The sequence below is a fragment of the Chanodichthys erythropterus genome, chromosome 10 (assembly GCF_024489055.1).
Source record: "Chanodichthys erythropterus isolate Z2021 chromosome 10, ASM2448905v1, whole genome shotgun sequence".
In the NCBI taxonomy this organism is placed as follows: Eukaryota; Metazoa; Chordata; class Actinopteri; order Cypriniformes; family Xenocyprididae; genus Chanodichthys; species Chanodichthys erythropterus.
The window spans coordinates 34,177,850-34,197,951 of NC_090230.1; the positions used below are offsets into that span (position 1 = coordinate 34,177,850).

At 36.6% G+C, this 20,102-nt stretch overlaps 1 protein-coding gene across 36 annotated transcripts in view; it reads right to left on the reverse strand.

Annotated features, from left to right (window-relative positions):
• Positions 1-649: 649 nt before the first annotated feature.
• Positions 650-20,102, reverse strand: part of LOC137028537 (calcium/calmodulin-dependent protein kinase type II subunit beta) — an 86,420-nt gene continuing 66,967 nt past the window's right edge. For 12 of the 36 annotated variants that reach the window (XM_067397474.1, XM_067397458.1, XM_067397454.1 and 9 more), the window contains 6 exons: positions 19,823-19,867; positions 16,267-16,315; positions 8,153-8,228; positions 7,329-7,423; positions 6,988-7,222; positions 650-5,778 (listed from right to left, as the gene is read on the reverse strand). In XM_067397474.1, the coding sequence (XP_067253575.1) occupies positions 6,990-7,222; positions 7,329-7,423; positions 8,153-8,228; positions 16,267-16,315; positions 19,823-19,867 (498 nt within the window). In that variant the 3' untranslated portion in view covers positions 650-5,778; positions 6,988-6,989. Of the gene's footprint in view, positions 5,779-6,987; positions 7,223-7,328; positions 7,424-8,152; positions 8,229-11,610; positions 11,752-12,933; positions 13,054-15,450; positions 15,532-16,266; positions 16,316-19,822; positions 19,868-20,102 lie in introns of all 36 variants that reach the window. The other 24 variants (XM_067397437.1, XM_067397448.1, XM_067397444.1 and 21 more) reach the window with 3 other exon arrangements.

The window sequence follows — 20,102 nt, forward strand, 5'->3', positions numbered from 1 at the left end:
GTAAGGGTTTCATGGATGCTCTTCAGCATTTTTGTTGTATCCGAAACTACAGATCAATATGTCATTTTCTGGAAGTCTTCAGGAAAAGTTTTCATGGATCAGAACATATTTTTGACCTTTAAACTCTTTAAAGGATCTATTTTGTCCTTTGTTTTGAAACATGAATTTATGAAAAGCATATATATAAACTTGCATATATAAAAGCATATAAAATAGTGCAAAAAATATCCCCTGTTTATTAATACCAAAGACACGACAAGACAAAACAGCACGAATAACCAGAACTTTTCTTTAACCGGAAATGATTTAGCATGTAAACATGGCCATTGTTGATTCATTTGGGCAGAGTACTGGACAACCTGTGCAAACAACTGTGTATGTACACCACAGTTTTCACTCAGTACAAACAGATGGTTTTAGTGACTCAGCACTCTAAAGTGTGCATGACTTTGGCACGGTTGTGAAATAAATTCACATGTTGTTTTCCCATATCTTCTCAGCCGTCAGCTAGACCTCCCAGCTCATTCAGATAACGTTTGTTAGCAAGACCGCCATGTCAGCAGAACAGTATCGTTCTTTCATATTGATCTCATTTGGCTTTGTATACTGTAGATCTAAAAACCACGACATGGGTTTTGACATAGTCTTTTTATTGGTAATACTGATTACATCTTAATACATTTCCTATAGCACACATAGAGAGAAAAAGAGGGAGAGCACATTGGAAGAACAGATATGAATATTAATAACAAGAAGAACCAGGAGAAACAAAGATTTTATAATAATCTAACTTTTTTGTGACTGAATAAAATCCACATTGCAGGATTTGAGATCACATACAAAAAAAAAAAAACTCTGCAAAGTTGGAAGGCTCATCTTCAGAGAAATGTGAAGACATCAGATTTAAGCAAAGGTTAAAAAAGACATTGGGAGAAAATGTGAATACTACAAATTGACCGCTATTGTTTTGATGTTGTAAGAGCAGCAATGCGTCACCACTAGAGAAACACAACACTGATTCACTCTTTCACATATGTGTAACACACTCAAACACACTCAGACGCACACAAGCTTCTCGTTAGCGGCCTGATTAGATTATAACACTCGTCACTTGAACCGTTTCATCCTACAGGCCACTGATTGGAGAAGTATCCAGTGGATAACAGAGATTAAACTCTTTTGGTGGTTACTCGTTGTATACACTGCAAAAAATCCTCAGTATTATTGTCTTGTTTTCCTGTACAAACATCTAAACTTTCTTAAATCAAGATACATTTACTTGAGAAGTGAAATGACGAGATATAAGTATCAAAATAAACTGAGTTTTTGCTTAAAACAAAAAAAACAAAAAAAAAAAAAAAAAAAAAAATCTCGTCTTCCATTTGAATTAAGTCGATTTTTCGGACCCCATTGGTAGATATTTTTTCTTGTTTTAAGCGTAAAGTTACCTAAACTTTTCATAAAACAAGTCATTTTGCTTCTCAAGTAAATGCATCTTGATTTAAGAATGTTTAGATATTTACACTGGAAAACAAGAAAAAAAATACAAATAAAACTGAGGATAAAACCGTTTTTGCAATGATTTAGGTTTAAAACATTTTTAGTGCATGAAGATTGTGTTCCTGTTTAAGCATAAAAGTAAATGAATTCTTGTATATAACTATGTATTTTCTCCAACTCTAAAAGTGTGGTAAAGAGCGCCCCCTACAGGTTTAGACAGCATTTGAGCAAAGCACAATGAGGGCTGTTGATTAAATGCAAATCAGATGCTTACATTGAACACAGACATAATTCGAGGTCCCTTTTGTAGACTGGCAGCCAAAGCACGATCCATTCCGTAATAAAAACACATGCATCATGTGACCAAGCGTGACAGCGGCAAACGCTGCGATTGACCCACGCTAATAAACACATTGTTCATTATTTCACATTTTCACATTTGGGCTCAGCCAACACTGCTCAAACAACAACAAATGCCTTTAACAAAAGCATGCCGTACAATCAGAATAATTATGTTTTACCATGATAGTTATTATCATTAAGTCATCATCATCATCATCATCATTTTTAGACAAAATAGTTATATGCACTTACAAAGCTCAGAAAATAGATAGAATCACCAGCATTCAGTATAAAATAAACAATGAAAAGAAAAAGAAAAAATTCACCAAAATGTATTATTGTGAAGTGTAAGTTCATGCAAATAGTTTCCATCTACAATATAAGTTAACACTATGCAGCGGTAGTTTTACAAGATATCTATTTATTGAGCTGCTGTATTTTTCAATGATCTTCAATAAACACATATAAGAAATAACACCGGTTTGTCGACATGCAGATTGCTATTTGTGGTGGGTGTTGTATTTTTCACCATTTACAACTCTGGGTTCATTAAAGCCAACTATAAAAGTAAAAGTCACATTTCAGAATAAAATTAAAAGCAACAGAAAACACAAACTTACAGAAGCATTTTTCCACCACTAAATAAAAAATTTATATTAATTGTGACCTTTTCTCATAATTCTGACTTTTTTCTGGCAATTGCGAGTTTGCATCTCACAATTCAAATTTTTTTCTCATAATTGCAAGATTTAAACTTGCAGTTGTGAGTTATAAAGTCAGAATTATGAGTTATAAAGTCAGAACTGCGAGTTATAAAGTCGGAATTGCATGTTATAGTCAGAATTGTGATATAAACGCAATTGCGAGATATAAACTATAACCTGCAATTCTGACTTTATAACTCATAATTCTGACTTTTTGTCTAAGAATTGAGTGTATATCTCGCAATTCTGACTTCATAACATGCAATTGTGTCTTATAAAGTCAGAATTCCCAGTCTTTTTCCCCTCACAACTGCACATTATAATATGCAATCTCGCAACTGCTAGAAAAAAAGTCAGAATTGTGAGAGAAAAAGTCACAATTATCTTTTTATTTTTTATTCCATGGTGGAAACAAGCCTCCATACAAACTAGCCTCAACGAAGGTCATGTGACTTCAGTTAGCGGCCCACATTCAGTAGTAGAGAAATCTTTTGACGGGACGTCAAAAACAGTACCAGTTGTCAGGAAGCCCCCTAATCAAACCATATGCGCAAATATTAGACTGTTTTCCAATTCTGCTATATAGAAAGATGACAACTAACAAAAACATCCCTTCAAATCTGCCGAAAAGAGTCGACTGTGCGTTATGGCTTTCAACACTTTAATATAGTGACTATGCTTTCACATTCAGGATATCAGTGCCATTGCAGTGTAAAACCACACACGTACACACACTCACTCTCTTAAAAAGGATACAAAAAAACAAAAACAAAAAAAAGAACAATACTGCCTTAATTACACCACATAAATTATATATAAAAAGTTCCTTTGTGTACAGAACAAAAAGAAAAACGAAGAACTATAGCTGTAGGTGCCTGAGTCGAGGTGAATCACAACGTTCATGTGACGAAGGTAGAAACTTGTTAAAATTCGTCTCATTGGTTGCTGATCACCGTGGTAACCAGAATGGCTATTTAAATCTCGAACACACGTGGCCGGTGAACAGCAGTACTTTTTCTCGCTGCTTTACAATAAAGGCCCTTAAAAACAACATGCTGTAGGCTCTCAAAATAGTCTCGTCGCTCCTACCAGATCCCTATAGAAAAAGACAAACTTATTTTCACTGTTCAGAGAGAAAACTATAACCAGTACTGACACTCGCTCTGTCTTTACAGCGAAATGATTGTAAACCGCAAAAAAGGATTTTCTTACTCGGTATTTCTGTCTTGTTTTCCAGTTCAAATATCTAAACATTCCTCAAAAAGCAAAATGACTACTTTATGCTTAAAACAAGAAAAAAAATTGCCAATGGCAGATATATTTTCTTGTTTTCAGCAAAAAAAAAAAAACACTTAATTTTGATCATTTTTTTCAGAAAGCAAAACTTAAAGGGCTAATGACATGAGAAATTAAATTTGCCTTGATCTTTTGTACCTTTAAAACATCCTGCAAGTTTCATGGTTTAAAACATCCTCCTCATTATAAACAAAGCATTTGTTTAATCAAGCTCCAAATATGGTTCGTTGTGATATTGTGGGATCTGTGATGTCACACAGGCAAGCACATTTGCATATACATCATCGCACCATAGGCCCCGCCCACTGCCATCAGTCGCTTATTATAATGTTTTAAAAACACTTATGTGTGATAGCAAGTGGGCATTGATACTGTTTTCTATGCAATGATGTTAGCCAATCATAAACAGTGACCGTTTACTGACAAGCCTTAATGGAGCCACCCCTTAAAAACTGCTAATTTCAGACAAAGGGTCAGAATGAAGGCTGATTTTAAACATATATACATATGCGGAAAATTAGCCTTTATTCTTAGAAAGAACGCATGTGTTCAGTATCCGTGCATTATGTCTTAAAGTGACAGCAGCCTAATATTCCTGCTGTCTGTACATATGTTTAATGTTAATCAAACAACTAAAGACAATGAAAATCACTCATTGATCTTGAATAAATAGCTTTGTAACCTAATTAATAATTAAAAATTAATAATGATTCATCTTTAATTTATACAGCTACTTTATTCAAATACTGTACCTGAAATTATATATATATAAAATATCTTAGAACATTTTGCTCCTCAAGTAAATGTATCTTGATTTGAAAATGTTTAGGTATTTGTACGGAAAAAACAAGAAAAAATGAAATTCTAACAATCTCACAGACAACTTTAACAAAACTTCGTAAATAGCATCCCAAATAAGACCAGATCAGCACCAACTGTCAATAAGAAGGACACATCAACTGCTGGCCAATAAACGAGATTATGCTCTGATTTTGAGACAAACAGCTCTGACTGAAGGAAATTCAACTTGGCAACCTGCAGATATACGAGGCAAACCTCAATGATGTGTTGATGTCAGCTGCCTCCAAGCGATCTGATTGGAAAGTCAATGGTGACCACGAAGCACCCTGATAATACAAACACGGATCACGGTTACGGGAAATCTGGTCGCCACCACAAATGACTTTTAAATCTTAGAAACTACGTGTGTGCTGCCGCTGTTTTCTGTTATTTAAACAGAGAGCGTGAACTTGAACATGTACAGCGCTGCCGAAGTACACTTCAGATTACTGAAACACCAAAAAAACAAAAACAATCGATAATACTTAAAATCCATGCTTAAAAAAAGAGAGAGAACTCAAAAGTGTTTTAAAACAAAACAGTAATTTGACCATCAAATATACAATCTCAAGAACAACAGCAATCCTGACGGAAGTATTAATCATTATAATAGTAGTTACAATAACAAGAATACAATAATAATAATAATAATAATAATATTTTATTAAAACATGATCTACTATATTTTGGAGTACCTGGGCACAGGGGGCATAAGGCCAGTGAAGACAAAAGTGGAGCGCAAAGGATTGTGGATAAGAAGGCAATCGTGCGGGTTATTATAACTCTAGATGGGAACCTGGAGTCTATGATCGCTCTCGATGATTAATATATGCAGTGCTGCTCTTGCGTCGGTGGTGAGTCTTGGCATAAAGACGTGCTGGGTAGAGTCGGAGGTGAGGGGTGGTCTGGACGCTGTGTTTCGAGAGCAGCCCAGCAGGAGAGATAACTGTTGGTTAGCATGCAGGGGGAGGACGGCTGTGTCCAGCGTTGGAAGGCTGGAGGTTTGGGAGCGCTCCGACGCTGGACCCCTGCTGCCATCCTATCAGTCCTCCCTGTCCTTCACTTCCACATCTAATGTATCCACTGCAGAGCCACTCTGAAATACAAAAACACATTATATGAGAACTAGTTCAAATCGACCTGCGACACCGTGTTCTTTAAAGAATGCTCGCTCTAAAATGTAATTCAGGGGACCTGTTACCACAACTTAAATGCATGGTTGCAAGTTAAAAATTCTAATTTATTGTTTTAAGTAAAACTTGCAAAAAATTATTTTGTTCTGTTGACATAATAATGTTGTTCATTACATCAACTTAACATTGCCTGTAATTTAAACTCAAATATCAAATATTAGGTTGTAATAACTAAAAGTCAGAATTGCGAGATATAAAGATGGAATTGCGAGTTATAAAGTCAAAAATGCAAGATAGTCGCAATTCTGAGTTTTTTTACTCACAATTTAATTGCAAGTTTTTATAACGCAATTCTGACTTTTTTCTCAGAATTGCGAGATATAAACTCAATTGCAAGTTATAAAATCAGAATTCCATTATATAAACTTGCGTGTTATAGTCAGAATTGTGATATAAACTCGCAATTGTGAGGAAAAAAAAGTCCGAATTACGAGAATTGCTTTATATCTCGCAATTCTGACTTTATAAATCATAATTCTGACCTTTTGTCTCAGAATTGAGTTCATATCTCGCAATTCTGACTTCCTAACATGCAATTGTGTCTTATAAAATCAGAATGTGAGATATAAACTCACAATTCTGGGAAAAAAAAGTTGTGAGTTTCCCTCACAACTGCACATTGTAATATGCAATTGTGAGTTTATACCTCGCAACTGCGAGAAAATTGTCTTGATAACTTCGGAAATTGGGCAGTGGATTTCTAGTTCCCAGCATGCTTTGCATAGGACTGGATAAGGAGAATAAATGTTGAAATTAAGTGTTAATTTATTTGTTTTTAGTGTAGGGAAAGACCTGTTAGTGTTTAATGCTGTTAAGTTTGACATTTAAAAGAGTTTCTGTAATGTTGAAGTTTTTGTGGTTACCATTGTGTTCATGAAAGTAAACATTACATTGATTCTATAAGCAATGACTGCGCCAATGCCAGTAACATCTTACTTGTTCATTAAATATACATGTTAAATAAGTTATGCTAGCATGTACTATGACAGCTGTTGATTTTAACTGAAATAGATAAGATTAATTGGTTCCAGGGCTACAACTCAGGTAGTTGGAGCGACTTCATTTTCTATTGTGAACTAGATTAGGGTCAAATGCTAAATGCAAAGCGTCACCTTCACTGTAGAGGAGCAGCTGGCGCACCGGAGCAGTGGAAATGAACGTTCTGCCACTTGGAGTCCCGGCGGTGCCACACGCGAGTCTCCTCCGATTGGCTGCTGCGCGGCCGGCCCTGTCCATCCACAAACTGGGTGAGGCGGATGTAGGCGATGCAGGCGGCATCTTCTCCGATCAGGTGCACATGAGGGTTCAGGATGGTGGTGTGAATGGGCTTACTGTTCTTGGAAAGCACTGTAGAGAAACACACACGCACAGAGAAAGAACATGTGAATGGTGATACTCGCATTTCCTGTGAATTACACATAATTGAATTAATTTATGTTAGCAACACACTTACAGTTCTCAAAGTAGAATCTATGGAAGTCCATCCCCTCAACCAGGTTTCCCAAAGCCTCGGGTTCAAAGGAGGTCAGTCCAGGGTCACAGATTTTCCTGTTATAATCATCCCATTGTGTATTATTATCAAAGTCCCTTTAAGTCATTTCACTCAGAGGCCATCTTTGAAACGCTTCTCTGGCATTCAAGTGCAGCTCCTATCACTTTGAATAGGGAAACATCAAATTCTCCAAAGCTGCTTGCCAAGTTTTCGATTAAAATTCATATTTGAAATCACCAATGAAATCTGACAACAACTGTCTCATAAATTTAGTTTCTAAACGCTCAAATCATGACAAAAAAAAAGGTATTTTTCAGGCTGGATCAAGCTAATGTGCATGCGCAGTCCCAAATGCTTGTGCCTCGTGTCTCATTTCGGAGGCGCACGTCTGACTGTTTCTATAGGAACCGGAGCTTCTAACGGCCGCTGCAGTGACACAATGACTTTACTAATCGGCATTCAAGAACAATACGAGTGATAGGTCTTGTATTATTCTATAGTCTGTTATTATTCCCGTAGCTGCTATAAACATGTGGACAGTTTAACTAACTTGCTCAGTAAGGTTCTCGAAATAAACATTTTCTCCACTATGAGACTATAACTGACTGTAGAAGAAGACAGTTTACATTAATGCCTGCTATAGTGTCCCTTGTGGCAACATTAAGAATGCAACAACATTTAAAAAATGGCTTGAGGAACTAAAAGCATTTGCATTCTTGTATTTGTACAGAGTATGTTTTGGGCCAAAGTGGGTTGTGTTTGTGAGAAAGCACGAGGTGACGTACGCATAGGCCTCAAAGTCCCCATTATTGATGGCTTCTATCAGCTGCTCCGTGATCTTGATGATTTCCTGTTTGCGTGCTGTAAGAGAAAACACAGACACACACAAACACACACATGCAGCTCAAGCTAATTAATCTCACATTGGTATCACCATTTTTTTCACTCAACATTATGATTTATGTAACATATTTTACTTCATGTATAGGAATATTTTACTCTTTACATTAAAAGACATGTAAATTAACACCCCGATAAATTTTGACTTTTGCATCTTTTCAGTCCCTCCAGGATCCCGCGATTGCAGAATTTACCGCAAAATCAAGCAAACGCCACAAAATTTGGAGGGGCTTGCAATTTTTCTAAATTGCTGCAGATTTTCCCACAGATTTTAGGCCTGAACAAGTCATATGACGTCATCACAACGTTCATTCAGCCAAAGGAAAGCCCACTTCGAAGTAGGCCATGTGCGCTGAACTTGAATCGATCGATAAACAACTGTTTGCGCCATTGCTTCGGCAATGCATCTGTCAGTCAGTCAACCACCGCAACAATCCCGCTCTCGCTGTAAACGTGCAACTCTCTCTCTCTCACACACACACACATACACACACACACGAGCATGCACGCTCTGAGTGACATTGTTTCCATCAATTGGTTCAGTTTATCAACAGTGTCTGTATGTATTGCCTGAAATAATTAAATAATAGTCAGAAAATAATTTATTTTATAGAATTTTATTTTTACCTTTAGGCCAAAACTGAGCAAAAATTGCAGTTTGCTGAAGTTGTTATTTATATGACCAAAAATTCAAATCAATGAGATCTTTATAACAGTACAGCAGACTACTTACATAAAATGCATATAAATATAATTTGTCACTCCTAATAATATGTCTTGGTAAGAAGATATGCTTAGTTTTATGATAAAAGCTCTATAATTTTTATTGTGGGGGGCAAAACACAATGCAATGCAATACATTGATGATTGAGAGATAAACATATAAATGTTTCTGAAAGCCTGTTGTATCATATTTGATACATAAAATATACAAAATGGATTGATAAAATATATAAACCTTTCTAAAGGGGGAGCATATACCCCCAGACCCCCCTAGAGTACCAGACCACCATGCCCCCTTTCACAAAATCATGTGGGAAACACTGCAATATAACATTTTATAAAAATAAAAAAAAAAGGTTTTATTTGGTGTTACATATGAAATAAAATGTTGAAATTATATTTTAAGTTATTATCAGAGTTCTCCTTTTAAAAATTACAGAGCCCAGTGGTTCTTGAAATCAGAAAAGTAATAAAAATGTTAGAAGAATATTGATTCTGGTGTATTTTTACTGAAAAAATACACAAGAAATGCCGCAAATTTTGAGAAAAGTTGCCGCAAAATCAGTCGTTTTAGGCCGCAGAAATCAGAAAAAAGTCCTGCGAAATCCTGGAGGGACTGTCTTTTAGTCCATGTCTATTAGCTTTGAGATCTATATATTAGTGTACTGTTTAAATAAACTTTTAGCAGATATATGCTTAAAACGGAGTAGCTCTTTCTGGAAAATATAATTGTCTTTATTAATCTTCGTTTGGTGTCAGTAAGCTTTTTTTTGTTTTTGTAAGAAGTCTCTTGTGCAAGCCCAAGGCTGCAATAATTTGATCAGAAATACATTAAAAACAGTAATATTGTGAAATTTAAAATAACTTTTCTATTTGAATATATTTTCAAATGTAATTAATTCCTGTGATCAAAGCTGAACTTTCAGCATCATTACTCCAGTCTACAGTGTCACATGATCCTTCAGAAATCATTCTAATATGATGATTTGCTCCTCAAGAAACATTAAAAATTATTATTAGTTGAAAACAGTTGTGCTGCTTCATATTTTTGTGGAAACCGTGATACATTTTCTTTTAGGATTCTCTGATGAGTTCATTTGAAATGGAAATCTTTTGTAACATTATAAATACTGTCACTTCTGATCAATTTCATGTGTCCTTGCTGAATAAAAACATTAATTTCTTACTGCCCCCAAACTTTTAAACGGTAGTGTATGTCCAGCCCAACTTCCTGTTTCAATAGGAAATACATCAGCACAGGAAAGAAAATGTTGCATTCACAAAATCTTTTAAACTATCAACTGACAAAGCCAAAGCTAAATGGTCCTCTCTGTTGTACATGACAGAAACAGACAAATGTCAAGCTTAAGCAAGAGTTACCGCTCTGAAACACCGGCAGAGGTCAGAGAGGTCAGATCCTGAGAAAGGTTCAGTACTCCAGCGGTTTTGGACTTACCTAGTTTCTCAGTCATGGTCTTCACTCTAGACCTTCATCCATTCCTCCTCAATTCTCTGACTAAACTCTCCCTCCCAATAAAGTTTTACCTCCACCTGATCGCTGACTCTCAAAAACACTTCATCTAATGGACATTTCAACAACTTTCCTCCTCCACGTCCTCCTCCGTCTTTTCCTTGGTAACCACATGGAGCTAATTGAGCTATTCCTGGATCCTTAGATAAGGCTTACTCCATGTTTCCTCTCCCTCTCCCTCCCTTCACGGCTTCCTGCTCCACTTTAGAGGAGCTTAGTGGCCTCGACACGTCCTTCAGTTTCTCCTTGTCAATCTGACACTGCAGGCCTGATCTAAAGTCTCTGACGATGGTTTCAGCTTTGATAAACGTCCCACTTCCTTCAAGCGAAAACTGCACGTATGGAAGTACATGAAGCAATTCCGTCACACTAACACAAAGTAGACTCAGGAAAACGTCACATCGGATGTTTAAATGCAGCGTTTTTATCAGGGAAAACAGCTTCCTGCTACTTCCGAATGTCATATGTTGGTCACAGGGTTGATGGGAATTTTTAGATGGTGGTGTCAGCTGCGGACTGTTAAGGCCCTGATATACTCACGGCAAAGTTATTTTTTGTTCTTCACTTAGGGGTAAAAAATACAGTGCTTTTCTCTCAATATCAAAATAAAAACACAACAAGGGCGATGAGAAAACAGCAGTTAAAGGGATAGTTCACCTAAAACTGAAAATTACCTCATGATTTACTCACCCTCAAGCCATCCTAGGTGTACATGACTTTCTTCTTTCAGTCAAACAAAATTGGAGTTATATTAAATAATATCCTGGTTCTTCCAAGCTTTATAATGACAGTGAATAGAGGATGAGTTTTTGAAGCCCAAAAAAACTGCATCCAAGCTAGTTATTATAGTTTATAAAGTTTAAATATGTATATTTTTCTTACACAAATGCATCGCTTCGCTTCAGAAGGCCTTTATTAACCCCGTGGAGCCGTGTGGAGTACGTTTATGAAGGATGGATACACTCCAAACAAACTTAATTTTAGCCTGATTTTGTTTGAAATGACATTAAAAAGTATATCAGGGCCTTTATGCAATGTGGACTGGACTTTATGTTAAAAACACACACCCTCAATCCACTATATACTCACTCTGCATAGACACAGAGGGGGGTGGGGTCGGGGGGGAGGAGGGCTGGGGAGGGGGGACAGAGGTTCGGGAGGAAGTCGACTCCGCTTGAGGTTGCGGGACAGGTGCACGGCCCACACTGCTCACCAGATCTGTGAACCGGGCTGAGCGGGTCGGGAAAGGGAGGAAAGCATTAAACCATTGTGAAAGACAGAGAAATGGAGAACATGTGAAGAGATGAAAAGGAAATGAATGACAGCAGCATCAGACAAATAACAAGATGCACTGGGCAGCTGAGTGAAGGGGATATGAGTCAATAAAAAGGGTCAATGCTTGGGCCGAATGACAGTATGAACAGGGTCCAACATTAAAAGGTCATGTTTTCCTTGTTAAATACCCCAAAAATACATCATGCACATTCGCATTGTAATAAGTTAGATCAGTGGCCTAGAAAAAGCTTTAACAGGCATTGAGCGGGTCGGCTCATGGGACCTGACATATTAAAATCATACAGTACGACTAGCTGAATACTACATAACTCCACTGTTACTGGAAGGTTAAAAGGTATAACGCATAATACACGGTCCAAATTGCATGATAAGAACCACTGCTGACAGCTAAATAATCACTTTATTATTAAATAACTTTAATACTTTAATTTAATATAAAAATTATTAAATTAAAAATTAAGTAAATTAAAAAAAATTTATCGATTACTAATATTGTTTAAATTACTACATTTCATAATCTAAGAATTAAATAATAATATAATAATAATTAGTCTTAATATTAAATAAACAATTAAATAGATTATCAATATTATTAAATCATTAAAATGAATAATTCATTATTACAAACTAATTATTTTAAAGACAAAACATTTCAACACATTACATAATAAATAGTTACTTTAATTTAATTAAATTAAGTAAATTAAAACCAATTACTACTATAATTATTATTAAATTAAGTTACTTTATTTAATACTTAAATATATAAAATGATTAAAAATTATATATATTATAAAAAATTATATTATGTCAATATTAATATTAATTTTAAATTATAAAAATTAACAATGATTACAAAAAATACTTTAAAAACTAAAATAAACTATGAAACATGATTCAATTATATTAAATTATATTATATTTATATATATATATATATATATATATATATATATATATATATATATATATATATATATATATATATATATATATAAATAATTACAATATTAATCATTATAAAATAATTACTTAAATGACAAAAATACCGCACATTCATTCTGGACCCTGTGCATAAGCATCATTGCTTGGGTCTGCAGGGGGCGCTGTACTCACTCTGCATGATGGGGGTCTGTGGAGGGGATTGGGTAGAGAGGGCAGCTGCTTCAGTATCAGGCACGGCTGAGGGTCCTGAGCCCCTGCGGGCGCAGCCCAGGATGTCGGTCAGCTTGGTGGCTGTTTACACATTGGGGGGGTGATAATGATGACCGATGGCATGTGGGAACATGATGAAACTAAAGACAGATTTGTCCAAACTCATGCGTCTTAAGAGGCACAATATGTAAGATTTTCGGATTAAAATATCCAAAAACCACAAGAACAATGTTATATATTTTTTTGACTTGTGTACTTACATTATCCTAAATGTTTCCAGCAATGTTTAAATCCAGAGAAATAAGCATTTTTAACCAGTGTAACATTCAGCGTCACTGCGTCACCTGTCAGTGACGCCATTTCCACGTTTCCCTCGATTTCCAGTTTTACTTCCGTAGAAACCACGGAAAAACCAAAGACGCTTTAATATATTATGTGTTTTTATTAGTAAGCAACTGTTTGGATATCTTTATCGACAATAATCATGAAGCTCAAGTTGAGGGAAGGAGGCGGACGTTAAACATAAATTTAACCGTGAAATAAACAACAAAACAAAAGAAACGGTAGCGACCAACTGCGGCAAATAAGCATAATAAAAACAGCAACGTAAAATGTCACGGGCTCTCAGCCAACCCTGCTTCATACTACAGTAACATTAATAAAACTTTAATACATTAGCACATCCATGAACACGATTTCCGCCTGAGTCCTCTCGACAGGACGACAACTCCCACGCTCATTCACCGCATTATCAAGCTACGCCTTTGTTATTATTCTAGAGGCGAAACTTACATACTGTGCCTTTAAAGGGGTGTGCGTGCAGGTAAGGTGTCTGAGTGCATGCCATTCCATTTGCTGCCTTAGGAGGGCAGCGCAAGTGCAACAACAGGAAGTTGATCAGCAAGAGAAAGTGGGTTGCTTGCATTAAAGGGGATATTTAAATTTTTTAACAGTCTTTGCTCTTTGGATACCACAGTGATTAAAACCCCTTCCTGTTGGGCTTCAGGAAAACCATGCTTGCACTGCGCTCAAATTGACTCCTCAGTAAAGGAAAAATTCTTTTCTCCACACTTATTAGGGGTTAAAGGGATAGTTCACCCAAAAATGAAACTTCTGTCATCATTTACTCAGCTTCATGTCATTCCAAACCCATGTAACTTTGGTTAATCTTCAAAACAACTTTTTTATGAAACCTGAGAGTTTACCATAAACCCTAACGCTCAAAATAATTAATTGGTTTGAGTCGCACAAACTCAAATTAAACAAAGCAGTTCAATCAAATTAACTTTTATGAGTATTTAGAACTTTTGTTTTTCTCTTGAGTTCACAAAACTGACACATTAAGTGTTTCACTCTTTTGAGTTATATGAACTTGTTTCTTTTAGACAAACTTAAATTGACCTGAAACAGCATGCTTTGCCATGGCACTCGAAAGGGAGAGTAAATGCTAAAATTAAGTGTTATATGATGTTTTTATGCAAGATTAATGTTAGTAGTGTTTAATGCTTTGCTATGCTAATTTAGAAAAGTTTATGTTTTTTCTCTCCCACTTCACTTCCTGTCTGCTTAATGTTCTATCATAATAAAGGCAAAAACAGCAAAAATAAATTACATGATAATTTTAAGTTGTATGAATAATCTTACTCAAAAATGTCAAGTTAAGAGCAATTAAAATGTATGAGTTCAAAATTGAAATCTGCCAGTTCTGCTTGCTGAAACTTTGAATTTCTCAACTTACAAAGATTTGATGTAACTGATTACCTCAATTTTTTTGAGTTTTGACAACTTATTCAGGCTTACAGTGCTCCATTGAAAGTCCAGGTAAGCACAACTTAAGAGATCAAATAGGTCATGTAAAATGAATCCATATGAATCAAACAGTTTAATCCAATTCTTGTGAAGAGATACGATCGCTTTATACAATGAGCATAAAAGAACGTGGCTTTTATTGACACAATGATTGAGATGATGCACGAGCACAAGTGAGGTTTGTTTTGAGCTTCCATGTTTACCAAATGTGATGCGCTCTGTGTGTTTATATGTAAATAAAAACCCAAATGAAATCTGCTCATCATATAAAGTGGACAGAAACCTCTCAAGTTTCATTAAAAATATCTTCATTTGTGTTTTGAAGATGAATGAAAGTCTTATGGTTTTACATGGAGATGACATGGGTTGAGTAAATGATGACAGAATTTTCATTTTTGAATAAACTATCCTGTAGGAACTTTCTTTCTAAGCAGAAATACAACAGACAGTATCATGCAAATTACACTAGACTTTAAACTGTCTGTTATTACCCAAACTCATCTCATCAACCCATATTTTCATATCTATAAGTCACCTCAAGAGGAGCAAAACTCAACTGGAAGCGGTTTATTTTTCAGGGATTTGCTGAAATTAGTGAGCGCTGATGGATGCCGTGCAAACCAGCCAGGCCAAACCAAACGAGCGCAGACCAGTCATTCTGAGACTTACAGAAGATGGCGGGGGCGGAGCCTGGAGGTGATTGGCTGACTTCAAAGGGGGCTTTAATTGAACTGCTATCTAGGCTTTTCCCTATTGTTGTGGGAAGGAAAAGGTGGGAAGAGATTGGAAAGATCAGACTGAGAAAGGAGGGCATGCAAAAACGGAACATGGCAGACTATGTTAGACAGCAACCTATTATTCAGGCGGAGCCATTTACAGGAAGGGTGACAAAGAGTCCCACTCACTTCTGTCACTTTTGAACATGAAATTTTCACATAATAATAAAACAAAAATGTGCAAGGAGAACCAACATGACATACGCAGAGCCTTAGCCCACTTCTCTCACATTTCTAGTGTTCCTTGAGATAAAAATACATCCAAGGTGCACTGGAACGTGTCGCCCAGAAGAGCAGGAAGGCAAAGAGCAGAATTAAGCGAACAATTCTTATGAAACCTACAGTACAAAGTCATAAGAAGTCTTAAGTCCTGTCAGCTGAAGCTCAAGGTTATTATGTCACCACAATAGTAGACGCATATTACATTTATTACAATAAATGCTTTGGATATGAATTGCTCAGGATTGACCTTTTTTTTTTTTTTTTTTACTTTAGATAAATTTAATGCATCCTAGCTGTATTTCCGAGTGAAACAGGAGGTTAAAGAAGAAAAAAATGCACTTGGCTTTATTTTATCCATCAGGAATTCATTCGATTATGAAAAGTATCTTTACAGTGATTGGAGATGTCATCAGAAACACTATTAAAATCACTGTGATTGTATGGACTCTTGTGGCGTATCTCTTTAATAAGAACAAACACCGCTCACCTTTGACGTCTTCATCCTCAATGGTGGTGTTGCTGCTGTCTGAAGATTCCTGTACAGTAGACAAAAGCAGTCAGTGTCCGACCTCACACCTTCATTAACATACATATACCAACATCAAAAGATTTACTCAACAAACAGCGACTAACTCTGATAAAGCACCACCAATACTACCACTGAGACAAATGAGATAATCATCACCACAAATGGAGTTGTACATATTACACTTCAGATGAATGACACCGGCGACAGTAGTGGGCTGATCTGAGCTCTTTATCAGAAGCAGGTTTAATCTCAGGCTCAGCCACCTGGTGAGGCTGTAACACAGCCATTCAATGAAACTCAGATCCTCTACGTTCTGTTGTGCATCTCCACGTCTCTTTCCCAGATGGCAGCATTGAGAACGCAGCTGCACCCTCCCCTCTGCATATGCATGTAACCACCCACACACACACAAACACATCTAATAGCTCGCATTTAGCTTCTGAGGTATAACAAATGCAAATGATTGAGCCCCCGTCTTCTCATATTTCTCTCTACGGGTTCCTGTGGGTGTTATCGGCCCACCGCAGGCACCGTGAGGGTTTGATCCACAGACAAACGGACGGTGAGACTTCACCCAGCTGTGGCCATGCATATGAGGACAGCGGTCCAGAAAGGGAGATGCCTTGTGGAGGCAGGATGGAGGCAAACTTTTTTTTGTAAAAATGGGAAAGTCTGATTGGATTAATAAAATAAGTGGTCTTTAATAAGAATGAAACAGATAATAGTATGAAATATGTGTTAAAAGAACAGTCTGGGCTATGGCTTGGCACTAGTGATATCCCATGCATGTTTAGCTGTGGTGCTCATATGGGAGATGCAGGTTCAGATCTGGCCTGCATCATGCCCTGATCCTATTCCCCTTCTGAGATAAAAAAAAATAATATAATTGTAAAATAATAAAATAATAATTGTAAATAAATTAAGTCTCTTAATCACACATTTAAAGTCAACATGAAATTAGACAGAAATTTAGAAATTTAATGCTATATAGCAGTGTTTCTCAAACTGGGGTACGTGAGGTGACAAAAGGGGAGCATGTATTTCTAACTGGCAAAATGCCGTAAATACATTACATTTACTCAAATTACCTCATGTTTTGCAGTCTAAAATGACTGCATCCACACAAGCAGCATGCATATGATAGATTGCGTGCAGATTCTGCTGCCTTAAATCGCACTAAATTACTGCCGTTCTCGACAATGCACCTTTTTAAAAGTGGGGATTTAGCACTTGCATGAAGAACAAATATAGACACAGATAGTGGATTGATATCAATTTAAGACTCAACCTTTCTCTGATACAAAAACATACCTTGTGTGAGTTCTTGTATTTAATGTTGATAACGAGCAAGAATGCAATTGTTCCCAAATATCCACATGACTGCAAATGTGACATTATTATACAACTGGTCAACAGTACTTTCAGTATTTACTCTATTTTGCAATGAAAAAATATTTCTAACGAAAACCAGAGCAGAACTACAACACACGAATGCGGCTTTGAACGAATCGTGAGAGTGAATGATTCAATGAATGAATGAATGACTCGATGACTCACTCATAAGAAACAGTGACCTGCTGCCACCTACTGGCGGTTTTAGGTTAATATTTAAAAGTATCACTTTGTTTTACCATCATTGCATATTTCTCTATTAAACATTTTTTATTTAAAACATTATTTATTTTATAAAGTTATTCATAAATGTAAAAATATGCGCTGGAAAATCAATTTAGGGGGCAAATATTGTCCCTTAATGGAAAAGGTGTGACTGCAGACAAAGTGGAAGAGATGGGGTACGCGTAAGGACGGGAATCCCTTCAGGGGGTACTCCACTCTAAAAAGTTTGAGATCCACTGCTATATAGTATATAAAAATACTTTAAATCCTATATTTGCTAACAATCTTATTTAGCAATACTAACCAAGTGGGGTGTACACTATCGTTCAAAAGTTTGGGGTTTCGTTTTTGAAAGAAATACATTTATTCAGCAAGAATGCATTGAATTAAGAGCCGTTCACACCAACAACAACTATAAAGATAACTATAACGATAACTATATTTGCATCCACACTAGGGCTGACCGATATATCGCATGCGATTGTCACGCGCATTTCGTCAGTAAAGCCGGTTCCCTGATTACCGCTAAATCGCCATCACCTGCTTTCAAATGGAGCGCCATTTAATAGACAGAGCCGTAGATCACTGACAAGCTACGCAATATCGCGTTCATTATCGAAGGTGATTCATCTGCCATATGAACGTGATATTGCGTTGCTTGTCAGTGAATGCCGCTCCATTTGAAAGCAGGTGATGGCGATTTAGCGGTAATCAGGGAACCGGCTTTACTGACGAAATGCGCGCGACAAAAGCATGCGATATATCGGTCAGCCCTAATCCACACCAACAAACGATAACAGTCTGTTAATTGTTATCTCACGCGCTGCGGTTTCAATGTGTGTACAACATGTTTTTGCTGTTCTTGTTGCATTTAAAGGCTATAACCAGCAGATGTCCTCAGCATGCTATGTTTCGAGTGAATAGCTAGTGTAATTGATCTAATCTAACAGTGAATTTAGCTGACAAAGTCAATATAGTGGAATAAAAACAACGCCTAGTCTTTTTCACTGCAACAACAACAGCGCTAGATACAATACCTGAGGGCATTTTATGTTGCACTGTTCGCTAGCCTAGCATAATGATCTCATCGTTAATACTTCTCACCATTTATTCTGAGGGTATGAACGATTGTTTTCCATATATCCATTTTTTTTAAAGTATAGTTGAAAAGGGAGTTTGACTTGTCAAACAGTGGTAGCTTTTTCTGGACCTTGGCGTTTAACTTCTCCGCAATGTTGTCCGCCATTTAAAAAATGCAAGCCCTTAAATTAGAATGGATTCTGATTGGATGTCAATGTTTTATTGTTTAACAACTGGAAAAAAAAATAGCTCCGAAAGCGATCCCAACGATATTGTTGTGGTGTGGACACTGCTATTCTTTTATATTTAGAACGATTTTTAGAACTATATCTTTATAGTTATCGTTCTTGGTGCAAACGGGCATTAAGAGTCTTCTTTCTGAAAAATTAAAGAAATCTTACCGACCCAAACTTTTGAACAGTAGTGTAAATATTTCTCTTGGTGATTAAATTCACAAATTCACATATTACTGATGTATAATGTGTTCTGAAAGCAGTTTCGCTTTGACTCTCTGACTAATTTCTACTCAAAACCACTTGCATATTGACTATCATGGGTCAAAGGGTTAGACTGAAGCATCTGTTTCATTGTTTTAATTGAAACAATTAACACTGAACACCGTACTAAACACCACACTCTTTCTCAAACACTTTCCCATCATAATGCGAGTACATGCTCACTCACAAACCTAAAACAACATCCTCGCTCGCACCACAGAATAAAGAGACTGGCAACAGACGACAGAAGCAGATAGAAGAAGAGAGGGAGGTGGAGAATGAAAGAGAGAGGATGGGGAGGGAGCTGGGGAAGGATGTACCTTGATCCCATCCACTGGGTTATGGATAACAGTGGTCTGAGGCTCCTAAAGAGAGAGAGAGAGGAAGAGGAGGAAACAGCGAAAGAAAGAACGAGAGAGAAAAAGACGAGCAAAATGAGATGGAGGTGAGAGATGGCGAGAATAAAACAAGTGTTAGCAAAAAAAGACGAGAAATGGAGAGAGAGCAGTCTCGGTTAGAGCGAGAGAGGAAGAGGAAGTCGATGGAGGTTATTAGTCAGAGCCGAAGGTCAAAGCCCAACATCTGAAGCCAGTCCAGAGA